This window comes from Denticeps clupeoides, chromosome 7, assembly GCF_900700375.1.
Source record: "Denticeps clupeoides chromosome 7, fDenClu1.1, whole genome shotgun sequence".
Classification (NCBI taxonomy): domain Eukaryota; kingdom Metazoa; phylum Chordata; class Actinopteri; order Clupeiformes; family Denticipitidae; genus Denticeps; species Denticeps clupeoides.
This window is the reverse complement of record NC_041713.1, coordinates 19874140-19890557: the sequence shown is the minus strand read 5'-3', so window position 1 is coordinate 19890557 and position 16418 is coordinate 19874140. Positions and strand designations below refer to the sequence as shown.

At 41.8% G+C, this 16418-nt stretch overlaps 1 protein-coding gene across 1 annotated transcript; it reads left to right on the top strand.

The window, feature by feature from the left end:
* The first annotated feature begins 326 nt into the window (after positions 1-326).
* On the top strand, positions 327-1307 carry rprml (reprimo-like). Its single transcript, XM_028987202.1, has one exon. The coding sequence runs from the start codon at positions 508-510 to the stop codon at positions 880-882; it is 375 nt and encodes a 124-aa protein (XP_028843035.1). The 5' UTR covers positions 327-507; the 3' UTR covers positions 883-1307.
* Positions 1308-16418: the final 15111 nt, after the last annotated feature.

The following is a 16418-nucleotide window of genomic DNA, read 5'->3' as shown; positions in this document are numbered from 1 at the left end:
GGCTGCGAGCATTTTCAGCAGCTCTGGCTCAATGTGGCTCCTTCGCAGTGCCGGCTGCATTATGTGACCATATAAGGAGATGGATGTGTATAATAAACTCACAATTAAATAAGTAAGAAGCAATGTGTGAATTGAATATTTGACAAAAGCTCCATTGCCAACTCTGTCATCTGACCTGCCTCCAGCCTTTCATTAACGTTTGTAAATGTAAAGATGTAACTGATCAGAGCAGTGTGTGTGTGTGTGTGTGTGTGTGTGTGGGAGAGAGAGAGAGGAAGTGCGCGGGAGGGTGCAGGTGAGGAGAGGTGGAGAGGAGAGACCGTTATCTCATTATGACGGACATACAGCGCGGGAGACGCTTTGGAGAGGGTGGCGTTACAGGTGTCTCCTCCCCGCACCCCAACTCTCTCTCTCTCTCTCTCTCTAGATATATAACTTTCCTCGAGGAACATTCTCAGCTCGCTACCTCCCGGCCCACATGAGGACCTCCGGCTCGCAGTGAGGATCATGAACGGCACGTTCTTCAACCGCACGGCGCTCCTGACGCACGGAGCCCTGCTCAACAGCAGCAGCGACCTCACGGACACGCTGGTGCGCTGCTGCGCGGGCAACGCCAGCGACATCGTGGCCACCAGCGACGGCGGCGGCGGTGTCCCCGGCGTCCCCGGCGGCGGTGGGTCCCTGGTGCCGGACGAGCGCAAGCTGTTCGTGACGCGCGCCGTGCAGATCGCCGTGCTGTGCGTGCTGTCGCTCACGGTCATGTTCGGGATCTTCTTCCTCGGCTGCAACCTGATGATCAAGTCCGAGAGCATGATCAACTTCCTGGTGAGGGAGCGCAGACCCTCGAAGGACGTGGAGGCGGTGATGATCGGACTGAGCTAACCCGACCGGCCACTGTCGGACGCAAACTCTCTCGGCTCCTTCCGTGGCACCAACTTTGGAAACCGGCGCCAGTTGCCGTGTCGATATGAAGAAACGTGTGAAATCTGTGAATGCGCCGTCGTCTTTATGAATGATCAATATTCCAATATCGGTTCTACGTTTTACCGGAGAGACCTGCACGTTTCCAACGCGTCTTGCTGCCGTGACAGACACGTGTACACGTTTGTACCTCGGACTTCGTGACGTGCATGTGGCTGTTTTTGAACCCCGAGTCGGCGTGCGTCCCGGGTGGAGTGGAGTGGGGTGGCCAGTGTTCCGAACGTCGCACTTTTTATCCAGATTGATGGAGAGTCCGGTGCTGCATGACTTTTGTACGACTTGAGTGCAGCATGCTGGTGTAATAAATATGCACTTTTAAACTTTTATTTGTCCTCTCTTGTTTATCAGCGCTCCGGTTCATGTGCCGCAGATCTGAATGAAATGAACATGAAAAAGAAAGTTACAATTACAAAACCATGTAAATGCCTGATTTACGCTATTTGAAGTAATAGACGACTTTAATTAATAGTATGAACGATAATCACAACTCTTTATATAACAATAACTACAACAAAACATTACCAATAATACGTATTAGTAGTTGAGGTTAATATTTATTTGTAGTCGTATTCTGATCATAATAGAAACAACAATAACTAAAACCTTTTAGAAATCTAATTATAAAAATGACAAATGAAAAAAAAAAAATAATAACAGCAACAGAAAAAATTGGAATAATAATTTTGATTATTATTATTATAATGATCAAAATATAATATTGTATGTATTGAAATTCTGTATTTGTTTTGACAACCAGAAAGTGAACCGACTCTCACTATACATGCCTGAATGTGGACCTTGTCATAATGTTAAAATAATGCTACATGTCCTTCACACTCACCGGAATTACATTGATTATGCTGCATAATATGATGACACCTGTAGAGGGGTGAATATATGAGGACCAGCAGAAGAAATACTCAAGTGTACGGTGATTAGTTACTGAGAAGGACTAAAGTGCTGGATGACTGCGTCAGAGCATCTCCAACACATCAGGTGATGTTCCACCTGAGATACATTGGTCGGTATCTACAGAAAGTGAACCAAGCAAAGGCAAACACTGGCAAGAAAACATGGCCACCTAAAATTGACTGGTACACGTGAGGCTAGGAGAGCTTTTCCTGTACAAATCGCTAAAAGCTGCTGCTGAATACTGGTGGAGACAGACAGGTGCCAGAAAGCACAATGCAGGTCCGGTTGCTGTGTATGGGGTTGTGGGGTCATATCCTCTCCAAAACGGGGAGCACAGACTGGCCCATGTTGTCAAGTCCAATGTAAGATCCACTCTTGCTGCAAAGTGTAACTCTGTTTGTGTCCGAATACATCATAGTTTGTCATGTATGGGGCTTCAGACATGATAGGGGGCCCATCCTGAATAGTGTTGGCCACCCAAAGCTCATACGGGACCAGGAAGCCATGGAAAACGTGGACTGGTTTGGTTGAAACACATTTTGTTTAATTTCACATATATGTACTTGTATGTATGTGTGTACATGTCACCAGGCTGCTCTATGAGAAGAAGGCCAGCTGCTGGAGACAATGTGATGCTCTAGGCAGGAAACCCTGGGTCATTCGTACGGATGTTACTTCAACACAAACCACCAACTTACACATCCAAGTACAGCTCTTCATGGAAATGGTATTCCCTGATGGCAGTGCCCTTTTTCAGCAGGATAATGTGCCCTAAACACTGGAAAAACGTCCTACAAACCTTCAATGAAACTGGGTTTTTACATATATATTTTATCTAATTCATTCATTTTAAGTTTGGATCTGAATTATTAATCTAGTGTTTGTCATGTGACTCCATCCACGTGACCTGGAGCAACACTGAGATGAGGTAACGTGACTCCCATAAACTGGCATGATGCTCAGTCATTCATTGCTTGTGTTTGCAACTGACTTGGCAGAATCACCTCTTACCAAGTAAGAAATATCCGGTTTTGTCTCCTCACCTCTCAGCTCTTTCTTCTCGCCCTGTCCCTTCCCCAATCCTTCCTAAAACGTGAACGCCAACATCCTAACGCCAGCTTACATTCGCAGATAAAACCGGAGGAAACTTACCTGCGTCCAGTCACGCCAGGGTTCCTCGTTTCATCCCACACACGCTCACTTTCTGGTCCCTCGCTGGTGCCGTGACAATGGTATTTGCAGATCAGGCCAAATGAGCATCATGAAGCTCTTATGTAAGTCACTCTGAACTGGAACATCTGATAAATGGCGTGAATGTAAACGTTTTGGAAATTTCAGGCGTTGATTTGGTCTCAAAATTCTCCAGATTCCAGTTTAACCAAGCATTTTCAGGATACAAGACATATATATGGAGGATCCACCTTAGAACGTCTAACAGAGTCATCTAACAAAAGCTTGGTATTCCATATCACAGCATACTTCCAGAAGGTCTAGTGGAGTCCATGCCTTGACTGATCAGTGCGGTTTTGGTGGCACAATGGGCACATACACAATGTTAGATGTTCATAATGTTATGACTGATTTACATGTTGAGATAATTTTAGAAAGAGAGACCATAAAAATCTTTATCTGCCTCTGTGGTTTGCAGAAAATTGCATGAGACTAAAGAAGACTTTATCCATGACGTGTGTGGTTGCCTTTGGCATAGACACACACTATCACTGAAAAATTGCCAGAAGCTTTATGACTTGAATAGACTTGAAAATACAAGTTTATTAACTTTTCACACTCTTGCCTCCAGAACAGAAGCGTCCAGACTGTTTCCCATCACTCAGTCACTTTAAAACACTCAATTATGTTGTGTAACATTGGGTTTTTATCTGTATGCGACAATAAAACTGTATCAGAAACTTAAAATAGATGAAAAGTTGAAGAATCCCCAGTAGTAGAGAGGGGGTCAGCAGCAGAAGTGCTGTTGGGACATGCAGGTAAGTGCCACCAATTTAGATCAGATGTGATTCATGTATGGAGAAGTATGGAGAAAATGTAATATTCTGCAACATGAGGTGTTGTCAAACTTTGTTTATAATAATAATAAGTGAAGTATTGTCATTTTGATACACAGCACAGCACACGGTGACACAACGAATTATGTCCTCTGCATTTAACCCATCACCCTTGGTGAGCAGTGGGCACCATGACAGGCGCCCGGGGAGCAGTGTGTGGGGACGGTGCTTTGCTCAGTGGTACCTCAGTGGCACCTTGGCGGCTTGGGATTCAAACTGGCAAGCTTTTGAATCTCTAGTTTCCTGAGAATTTGGGGAACATGTAAATACATTCTTTGTTAGAGCATCATGTGTGAGCTGTATCATAAATCATAGATTTCTGAATGACAGAGCTTACTGTCACAGAATCATACATTTTCCAACATTGTCCAAGTTCCCTGAGATTTACACTGGATGTAAAAATGTTCATGGATTTGAAGAATCTGCATTTCCTAATAAATAGATCATTGTTATGGGTCAAAACACAATGTTTTTCCATAAACTTTTACATCAATTGAATCATAGGTTCTACAAATGCCTGATAAAATAAAAATTATTTTAAATAAAAGGTCCATAATAATCGAATGAGTTTGCATTTAACATTGTACATTGAGATGTGCAATGCAAATCATTATCAGTATACACTTATAGAACGGCTTTTCTTTACTATGCAACTACATATCTTGCTAAACTTTGCAATTATCTGATCATATAAAAACACTGGCTTTATCTAGTCTGCTTGATAAGAAATTCTGTGTCTGGATCAATGAACATGTTACATTATAAAGTGGGGGTCCTGTAAAAATCTCATTAGAGCTGAAACAGACTTTAAAAAGGATGTGTGTTGAAAATAAATTACTTTACTCACTAAAGATAATGTAAAACTAATATTTCAGCCCAAAAGTCAGAGAGTGATACAGTCAGTGATAACAAGATGGATCTGTAGATCAGGTGAGATTTTGAAAATCCTTAATGATCTGGAATATTGCATATGTGCAGTAATGATCCAGAAATCTGTTAGATATTTGTGTGGAATCTTTTTTTTTTATTATTAGGTTGTGTTTATGACAGTACATAGGACCCAGTCCATATAATTGTCTTCTCAGGCTCATTAACACGTGACAGTAGCCATGCCTCAGTGTCACTATTGATCAGATTATCAGATCCATTTGTGTGTATGGATTTATTTTGTGCCCATTTCTACAGTTTCCATGCATTATTTGTTGTCACTCATTCTAATGGGATTTTTTTAGTAAACATGCTTTGAATAACGAACTCAACTCACTCCACTGAAGATATGTAATTAACCAAGGTGGTAGTAGCCTAGTGGGTAACACACTCACCTATGAACCAGAAGACCCAGGTTCAAATCCCATTTACTACCATTGTGTCCCTGAGCAAGACAATTAACCCTCAGTTGCTCCAGGGGGACTGTCCCCTGTAACTACTGATTGTAAGTCGCTCTGGATAAGGGCGTCTGATAAATGCTGTAAATGTAAATGTTAATGTGACCAGTAGTGCCAGACAAAAGAAACACCTCATTGGGTAAACTGCCCCATTTACCTGAATTTACAGCATCACTGCGGGAAATGCAAGCGAAGCTTCATATTTTGGTTGTTACAGAGACGATAGCCGGGCTGGGCCAGTAATCACTCACTACCCTTAACCAATTTTCCCTGTTACTCAGGGTCGTGGCTGCCGAAACCCATCCTGGGACACTGGACGCAAGGTGTTGACTAACCCAAGGCAGGGTGCCAGCCCACCGCTGCTGCTGCGCTGTGTGGAATGGGTCTCGTTATTGATTTTTTTGGTAATGATTTGAAAAGCTTCCAATGTCAGCGTCTTTCCAGTATAAAATACAACTGGGAACCAGAAATTTTGCTGATTGATAGGAGATCAAATACTTAAAGAAAATGCTAATTAATTTATGTATTTTTTGTTATTGTTCAGTCCCTCACTATTCAAATACACCTACCACTGAAATTATAGAAATTATACAAATGATAAATTATGATCATTTCTTTGTTAGTGGGCAAGCATACAAAATCAGCAGTGGTTCCATAATTTTTTTTTTTACTATATACATGAAAGAATATCATTCATTTTTCGTTATTTTTGTTAAACCATTTAGTTTGAACAAACTAGTTTAGATTCAATGTGGCGTGAAAATGGAAGAAATACAAACTGAAAGTCACACTTGTCATTCCCAAGACTCCTCTCTTTGCCTGCTGGAATGATGCGATGCCATTTTTTAAAGCCTGGCATTCACTGGACAAACCAGCCCACGTCATCCACATAATTCAATATTGGTTCCAGGACTCGTGAGAAAGGCCACCGCAGTTTCTCCGTTATGTAACTTTTATGAATGCTGCTTTGTTATTCTTCCCAACTGTTGCATTGTTTGTTCAGGTTTGCAAAGTAAACTTAAAGGTGTTACTTCTTTGCTGAGATTAAAGTGGAGCTGGAATCTGCCTTGCCTGGCAGATTCTTGCGGGGTGCGCTCACTCAGAAATGGCTGGTGTCCATCCGTGCCAGAGGGAGCTGCAGAGAATCAGGGCAGAGAACGTTGAAGAATTTAGCAGCAAGAACATCATGCGGAACAGTATGAATTCGCAGTAACTTCAGGCTTCTTGCAACTCACTAGAGCAGATCTGGATGCTCTCTGCACCCTGATATTAATCTGTATTGAACAACTCAAGTGTTGCTTTGCTAGCAATGTCAGATGAAATAAGATTTGCTCCAAATTAATCATGATTATTTATTACATAGGGAAAGTGGCTTAGTGAGCAGGCTGAATAGTGCAGGAAGGTTGGCTGGACTTCATCCATTCATCCAGTGGATTGGATGAAGGGGATTTGTGGGCTCACAAAACAGGGGTGTGTAACAGGGGTGTGCCTACAGAGGGCCACCAAAGATCAAAGATCTAGCAGAGGAAGGTGAGAAGGCCAGATAGTGGTTGTGACGTGAAAAGAGGGGCCATGTCTGTGACCCCATACACATGCACCATACACAATGCACAATCCATATGAAGTTCTCACAAATGTTTCATCCTTCTACAACATTTATTACCATGGAAATTACTCACTTTTTAATTGGATGCAGACTACATATATTTTTGTCATTGTGATACAGCACAGCATACGGCATTTAACCCATCACCTTGGTGAGCAGTGGGCAGCCATGAAAGGCGCCCGGGGGGCAGTGTGTGGGGATGATACTTTACTGAATGGGACCCCAGTGGCACCTTGGTGGTTTGGGATTCAAGCCTGCAACTTTCCGATTACAAGTCCACTTCCTTACACGCTGGGTCACTACTGCATGCAGCCCAGTCCCTTAGACAGTGAATCCCAAGCGGTTTCCATTTGGTTGGTAAGAGGTTCTTCTGCTTTGGTGTGATCCAAACATGTGCTATGCTATTCCATCTTCTTTAATAGGCATAGCAGGACTGCCACTGTCCAGATGTTTCACATGGAACCTTCATGAAACACACTATGACAATGACTCCAGTTCTTTTAATCTTCTGCCGATGAGGCCCAATCTATGATGGAAACTGTATTTTGTGTTGTTGCAGTAACCATTAGGGGATATATATATATAATGGGGAGGAGATGCAAGGTGCACCCTGTCTAGGCCAGTATGGGTGGTCTGTGCAAGGGATGGAGTAGGATCTTTGGTAACATGCGGACTACCAGTCAAAGTCTGGATGCACCTCCTCTGTGGCAGTTATAGAGATGGAGCCCTTTTGGATTATCCAACGCTCAAAACATATTTAGAATTTTTGTAGCAGGAGAAAGTGAAGTATGTTTGATGAAGAGTTAAGTCAATGCTTTGATTGTGATGCCTGGGCAGTCCTGGGCTTGCCAGGTTCTGCAAATCACACATGCAAGGGTTCTAATCCCCCCCAGCCATTGCTCGTTCAGGGTTCATTTCTCCCTCACCCCCTTATCCTGCATACTTAATGTTTTTCTTGTGCTACATGGTTTTCAGGTTACTGCTTGCTTCTTTCAGGCCATTGCGCCGTGTTTTTTCATTTTTTAAAATCCACTGTTCCTAAATGTCGAGCGTTTGCACCTCTCCCTTTTCTCCCCGACGTGGCATGACATTGATTAGGTTCAACCAACCAATTATTAAAAATATAAGAATAATAACTGAATAAAACAAATGTTGGTAGTACACTGGCCCTGGGGCTTCGCCACATTCAATAATTACATTTCATGTGTTCAGTTCAATGAGAACCTCAGCCTCAGACTTCATTTAAATTAAATAGGTTAAAAGACAAAAGCCGTCTTTGAAGCTACAAAGAAAGCCGAGAAGAGTAATTCTTTTGTTAAACCCCATTGTTGATAACTAAACAGAGGAACACTTTCAATTTAATTAGGTTTACCAATTGTCTGACATTTTCATTCATTTATGCTGCTAAAAAGATCATCAGTAGTTTTAATGAAAAAAAAAATACAAATGAGCTGTACTCAGTCGCTATTAATTTATGGAACACCAGGCTTCATCATTGTGTTATTTTCAGCCTTTTTTAAATGTAGTAAAATACTGTGATGAGTCTTACTGGGATCTGTATTCTCCTTATTTCAGACGACAGATGGTAGTAAATGGTGTGAAACAACATGCACCCCTGCCATAAAAAGAAGTCGCATCGTGTAAAGATGAGTTGGCCCGTTATAGTTTATGTAGATCAAGGTGAAGAACATACAATATGTTTTAGTGAATAACACATTTGGTTTATTCTGACATATGTATGGGTCCAGTATATGACTAGTGACCAGTGTGACAGAAAGCAAAATCAAGAAGAATGAAAAATAGGAAAAAATAAAGGGGATCGGATGGGTGTGTGTTCATTGCTTTCTTCTGTTCAATCCTCTTCCTCTCTAAATCAATTTTTTCTTCAAATGGGAAAATTTTTTTAAGGATCCAAATCCTTGATCCTCATATCGACGGTGAACCATATTACCTCATGGTTGACATGGTGACCACCATCTGCGGTGTCCAAGCTTGATGGAGACCAGCATTTCATTATCTGAGTGCTGCCTCAGGGATTAAATAAATCTCACAAAGCCAAGACAACCCGGGCCATTTAGCATGTGGCATGTGGGTCTTTCGTAGAGAAGTTCTCCTCATATCACCCAAGCACCCAAGCGGGTGCTATTCATCTTTTTAAAAATGGCACAATCGCTCTTTAATGAAACACACACTCAATAAAAGTGCAGCCTGAACAATGTGAGATAATTAAACCCCTCGTAATCGACAGCATACTGTTCACAAAGGAACAAGTACAAATTGTGCGACTGATGGATATTTAATCTGTGTGACAGAGAGTCATACAGTGGTGTCTTAATGGAGCATTGGAGGCGGAGTAACAAAATACAAGAGATAAATGATTGTACGCATACTACAATGTAGTATACTTACTGCTCCCAAAGCCTGAAGCCTTTAACTGTTCAGTAACAGAGGTTCCCTCATCCACACACACACACACACACACACACACGCACAAATCAAACTGATCAGCTATTTTAATATAAAGAATGATTTCTGCCATTAAACATGAAACGAACAATCAAAGAACATAACACACACTCTCTTGTGCATATGCTGCAGATGATAACAACTTCATATCTTGTCAAGTGCTGTTCAGCAGCAGCAGAGTTGGGGGAGCTGGGAGGGATTCAGAAGCCAAAAAAGACTGTGATGGGAGGGAGGCGGGGGAGCAAGAAGTGCAAGAAAAGAACAGCTCTTTACAGGCTCTGGCAGAACTAGTGATGGCAGATGCACCAAAAGATTCTTTTTTTTAAAGATTTCATCTCCCTTTATCAGAATTATCCCACAAAACCTAACCAAAGTGAACCCCCAAACAGCACAAAAGCCCAAATTATACACCACTGCACTGCTGCAGCAACAATATGGCTCAGGAGTACATAGGAATATTTCGTAACAGCCCATGAATCCATCAACCTTCTATAAACCACCACCCCATCCAAATTGAGCAGCTTGAACATGACTGAAACCGCTTGATTTGACAAAAAAAATGGCCAAGCGGCACCCCTGTTTCACCCATAAAACACCGAAAACCAATCACTATCAGCTAACGTGTGTTTCATTTAGATTGAAGATTTTCATGTGGTGCAAAATTCCAGTCTTTCCTGTTTACATCATTCCTTTTAACATCATTACCAAATCCCTCTTCCACCCAAGATTTGCTCAGGAGGCTGTGTTACCCACATTTGTAGCAGCTCTGATGCTTTCCAGGATAACAGCGGCACCAAACTCACTTCCTCCGACAGCACGGGCCGATTAGAACACCAGCAAACATATTAAAGCGTGTAAACAATGTCCGGTAATGTCCCCACGCCTGATTACCCTCATCATCTCTCGCAGACCTCTCTGAAGTGCAGACGTTAAACAGGGAGCAGAGAAACCCAATCTCCCAGGACTGGGCTTCTGCTGCTGGCCAAATCTTATTCAGAAGAGCAATGGACAGTCAGAGACCTCACCAACCTTCATCTCTCTCTTTCCCTCAAACACACACATATGCGCGCACACACACACCTTTTCACTTTCCCATGTCTGTTTTGCTCAGTGCATTTGACAGAGCACGCATGGTAATTAGTGTCTTCTGCGGGTGGCTGGAGACGGTGGCGTGAACGTTGCACAAAAAACACTCATCTAAACGGCTTCCTACACAGAGATGCTCCACACACACACACACACACACAAACAGACACACACACACACACACACACACACACACACACACACACACACACACAGACACACAGACAGAGCCTCGCTACATCGGCACTGCAGGACAGGAGCCGCATTATTGAATAAAGTTTCAAAGCCACGCTTCTCTCTTTACACACTCTGATATACAGACTCCCACGCCTCCCACGCACTCACCAACAGAGAAGCTGTATACACACACACAGAGAGAGAGAGAGAGAGAGAGAGAGAGAGAGAGAGAGAGAATTCACCAACACTCATTATATTTGAATGTCACCCTCATATTGACAGCGAAGGTGCGGTAAATGTCAAATCTCATCGGCATCCATCTCAATCCATGTGGTCTCGCACACACACAGACACACGCACAGGCATATGCCACACATCCTGAAATAGAGCAGGTTCTAATATCAATTTACTGGAAGTTTGTTTTAGTTATTAACACACACACCTAGTGTCACAGCCGCCTAAGAACTGCAATTTCGGATCGGAGTTGCCATAGGAACGAGAAGGGGCAAGGGCTGTAGAAGAACACACACACAGCAATGCGTTTGCATGCGTGTGTGTGTGTGTGTGGGTCTGTGCCTATGTGTGTTTTGGTGGTCATCTGAGGCTTAAATGAATATGATGAGAGTTTTAAATAGAGCAGCAGCAGGAAGACGAGGTCTGGAAGGACAACATTTCCTTGTTTCCTTGACACTGATCTTGTGTAAAATGATAACATTATGCCGTTTACCCTGATGAAGCCGCATTAGCCTGACCACCAGAGACCGTCTTCAAACAAGCCCTGATTCAGGCCTCTTCGGCCTGGACACCAGATCCTGCACACACACCAGTCATTAGAACTTTTCAGTGTGCACAGTTTTTCAGAAAATGTTCTGCTGCATCCGTGTCATTAGTTGACACAAACACACAAATAAGAGCATGTGTGTCTTTCGGTGTTTGTATCTCGCTGAACACCAAATTTGCTGGTAACCAATTAGGAAAATGGTCATATACAGAAGATGGAGAGTTAATGTAACATTACATGTATTATAGTTAACATGTTTTACCGTTAATAATATTTTGGTGTTTTAGAGACTCTTACCATGTACATGTAAATCCTACATAAAAATGTTTCTGAGTTGAATTTTTTTCCAGGAACTTTGCCTTTTAGAAACATACACTGCACCCTCCAGTATTTTTCATTTATTTATCAAGCATTAAATAATTATTAATAATAACAACAATAAGAAGAAATGTTATTACTATAATTGCTGGTGTTTATGTTTTTGATATAATGTGATGTTTTATGTTGCCTTTTATTTTGTATGTGTGTTTGTATATATTTAAAATAAAAAGAATAAAATGTTTCATGGATTGTTATGGGTCATGTGGCATGCATAATGATAAACAACTCATATCATATCTTGGAATGGAATTTGTGCAAAAATCGTTTCCAATTATTACAAAATACCATGGAATGGAAACAGCAAAAAACAGGCTGCTGCCTTTCTGTTTCTATATTAGCCTTTCCATGTCCATCATTTCAACACCAACAGACCTTATTCAAGAATAATGAGCTGCTGATTAGGTCAACAGTTCAACCAAATCTTACCGAACAAGAAAAGATTTGAGTACAACTGCAATGCACCTAATCCTCCTCTCTCATCCCATTTGAACGGTTTCCAAGTATAAAGGTGAATTTTATATTATTTCATGGAAGCAATAAACTGGTTTTGTTCGTTATTGTGCATTATTGTACTAATATTAACCCAATATTATACAGTAAAGGCCAAATGTTTGGACACATCTTCTCATTCAGTGTGTTTTATTTATTTTCATGATCATTTACATTGGTTATGTACTACATTGGTTTTGCATTAAAGGTGTTGGCCCCTTTGCCTTCACTCTGCGGTCCAGCTCACCCCAAACCATCTGGATTGGGTTCAGGTCCGGTGACTGTTAAGTACATAACTCCACATGTGTTCATTCATGGTTTTGATACCTTCAGTCAGAATCTACTAACGTAAATGATCATGAAAATAAAGAAAACACATGTGGCCTTACACCTCCAAAAATTTGAGATGTAATCAGACCTCGGACCTTGTGTGTGCAGAGTTTCCCCCACCAAATCAACACCAGGTTGATTTGTGACTATAATTGACCATAGGTGTGAAATACTCTGTCAATATATCAATATACTGTCAAGTATCACCTAGTTCTAGTTCAAGACTGTTTATAACTTTATAAAATGATGATGCGTTTGTGACTGAGTGTGTTGCCAGCAGCTGTTTATCTGTATGAGCCTTGAGAAAAGTGCGATAAACTACAGGCTGCAGCATCCACTTTGCTTGGACCTGCAGCAGATATCTTGTTCTGAATCAGGAACTCTTTTCTTCTTCCATCACATACAGCCTCGCTCGCTTTCCCCAACTCTCAGCCCCCTTCTCACTTTATACGTGTGTGTGTGTGTGTGTGTGTGTGTGTGTGTGTGTGTGTGTGCGCGAGTGCGTGCGTTTCAAGCTGCCCACGCCGTGACAGGGCCTTTTAAAAATAGAGACGGTCCTTCCAGATTACGCCGCATGCCTTGATTAATTACAGCCGCTGCCGCGATCAGGATCGGTGTGGAGGATGGAGACGGCGCGCGGGTGGAGGGAGGAATAAAGGAATGGAGAGCGAGTGTCGGCGCCAACTGCAAGTTGAAATGAATAACCTGGCCCACCTGAGAAATGCCCACCTGTCTGCTGGCCTGAAACACGAATGGCACTGTGTGCTAAATGAAGCTCAACAAGCTTCACCAGGAGGATCCAGTTAAGGTAATGAGAAGGAGCGTGGATTACTGCAGAGTGTAGCAATGCTGTATAGTACTCTAGTAAAATCGCACTGTACGATGTACTGTATTATATAATACAATAGTAAAGTAGCTGAATGCACTAATGGAATATTGATTGAACATAAAGCCTAAAATAAAACATAAAATGTTATTTATTTCCAGGGCTCTCACTTGAGAACTGCAGTTCACACTGCTTGTCGGTGTAGAAGTCCCACCTTTTACACAAAAATAAACCAATCTGCTTCAAGGCTTGTGTAGTTCCATCAGAAATAGTATTTTGTGCACCTCGGCTGTAAGGAGTGGTCTTTTCAGCTACTTTTGCCTTTCTATCATCTCCCAATCTCACTGTATATTCTCTTCTCTTTTTTGGACCATTATCTGTAATTTGTACAGACGGTTGTGCCTGCAGATCTTGGTAGATCAGCAGTTTCTGAAATACTAGACAATTTGGAACCAGCCACCATGCCACATTCAAATCCCCTTTCAAATCATCATTCTGATGCTCGGCTGATGCTTCCCCTTATGTCGTATAGATGCCAAAAAGCCTTGTTGCCATGTGATTGGCTGATTAGCTATGTGTCTTAACAAGCAGTTGAACACGTTGAAATGTGTAGATCCCATTTCAACAAGATTGATTCACCAGAATCTTGCACAGTTTAGTTTTAATACCAAATATTTGACTTCATTTTAAGTCTGGTTGGCAAATACGTACTTTGCATAAGATTACTCCAGGACCATGGTGCAACATAAATCATCACAAAACTACTATTACATTTTTATCATGGGCATTTTAATACACATACACACACAGGGTCTCTTACATAGTACAGTTTATGCTGCACGAATCTTGATTTGAGAACGGTCAGGATCATTAATGGTTCCCGGCTAATTTATCAATTAAATCAAGTGGCGTCAGATCATTCAGCCACCAGAGTGTCTGACTCCTTTTTATTTCAAACATTTGATTTACTAAAACCATAATCTGGCATGTATGATGAAATGATATGACAAATCCACTCTTTTTAAACCTATGTAAATAAATATATATATTTACTTTTTATTCTGTAGTTTTTATTCTTTAAAAGAGCATCTCTAGTGCCTATTGTCACCCCTTAGAATAAAAGTAGCCCACACGTGTTGCACTATGAAATGGCACATCAAGCCCCCTCAGTGTCACTTCGTGGACACAGTGGAGAGAGGTGGCCTCATTAAGGAACTTTCCCTCACTTTCCCCACACATCGCCTGAAGGAATGTCCTCTCCTTGCACCTCCACATGTCACAGTGTGATCTGAGCATGTCGTTCCTCTCTCCTCTCCCAGGCTCCTCAGCCAGCACCCATCTTCCAGCAGCTCCCTTCTGCTATGGCAACTCCACCACCCACAGTGCGTCCTGGCCATGTCAGAGAGGCTAATGATCATCTCACACACACACACACACAAATATTTTCTTGCTCCCTTTCGTGCACAATTATGCACACATGCCTGCACGCATATTTAAATGCACCCACACCCTGTCATTCTTTTAAATGTGGTGTGCAATCGCATAACCAGGTGAATTTTAAATATGGACCTGATTTCTTTTCTATCGTGTACACGGAGTGTGTGCCCACATGAAAGTGCTGATTGTTTTAATTCTTGTTGAACCCCCTGTAACTGCAGATGAACCGTTCTGTCAAAGCTTTCCTCTCTCATAGTCCATTTTCCTTTAACAACACTGAAATTCTGCCCTCTAAACACATCAAAATATTATACCTTCACCCTAATGTCACTTTCTCCACCCTGTTATAATGAGGAAATTGTCGTTTGAGATTAAAAGAAAATCACACTTTGGGCCTCAGGCGACCTCTAGTGGTAATAGGGTGGTACCTCTAGGTTGTTTGAACGTGCGTCTGGAGATGGTAAAATAATACCTGTGAGTATTACTCCAGGTGGAGTAAGTTAGCCTGCTGAAGTGGAAGAGCGTCACTGTCTACAGGCCCCCTACCTCATAGTCCAATCCCTGGGACATAAATCCATTTACATTATATGAATCCCAACACCCAGAACAGAGATTGATTATGAATGTTCACCACAAGTCTTTTTAAGCTAAGGAACAAAAAATGTATTAAGTAAAAGCTATTTATTAAAATCTTTACAGCTTCATTTACCATTGTCAGTAACTCATGCATTATGTGGAACACAGTTAGTTTATCACTCATTCAGGCAAGAAACGTGGTTGCTTTAATCTGTTTTTTAATGTTTTTATTAAGGCTTATGTATAGATGGCAACTTTTTCAAAATTATTTGGGTCCATATGGCATATGTTATACAGTGCATCTAGATTATTATTTACAGTTTCTACATTTTCTTATGTTACAGCCTTATTCCAAAATGGATAAATTCCTTAAATTCCACATAACACCCCATAATGACAACGTGAAAAGAATTTACATGGGGTAAAGCACATGTACACACAGTATTCAGTCTTTGTTCAATACTTTGCTGAAGCATCTTTGGCAGCAATTACTGCCTTTTTGAATATGACGTCACAGGCTTGCTACACCAGATTCACACATTCCTTTGCTGCACCTCAAAAGCTCCATGCAGCTGAAAAATATCCCCACAGCATGATGCTGCCAGCACCACTGTAGGGATGGTATCAGCTGGTTTCCTCCAAACATGATGCCTGGCATTCACACCAAAGAGTTCAATCTTTGTCTCATCAGACAAAAGAATTTTGTTTCTGAGAGTCCTTCAGGTGCATTTTGGCAAACACCAGGCAGGCTGCTATGTGCCTTTAACTAATAATAGGCGGCTTCTCTCTGGCCACTCTATACAGGCCTGATGCTCGATTGCTGCAGAGATGGTTGTCTCATTGGGACTTTCAAAGCAGCAGAAATTTTTCTGTAACCTTCCTCAGATTTTGACAATCACTTCACTTTTTCACTTTCCAT

Bases quoted from the DNA above. Each gene is read 5' to 3' on its own strand.
- rprml (XM_028987202.1), top strand. From the start codon at position 508: ATGAACGGCACGTTCTTCAACCGCACGGCGCTCCTGACGCACGGAGCC.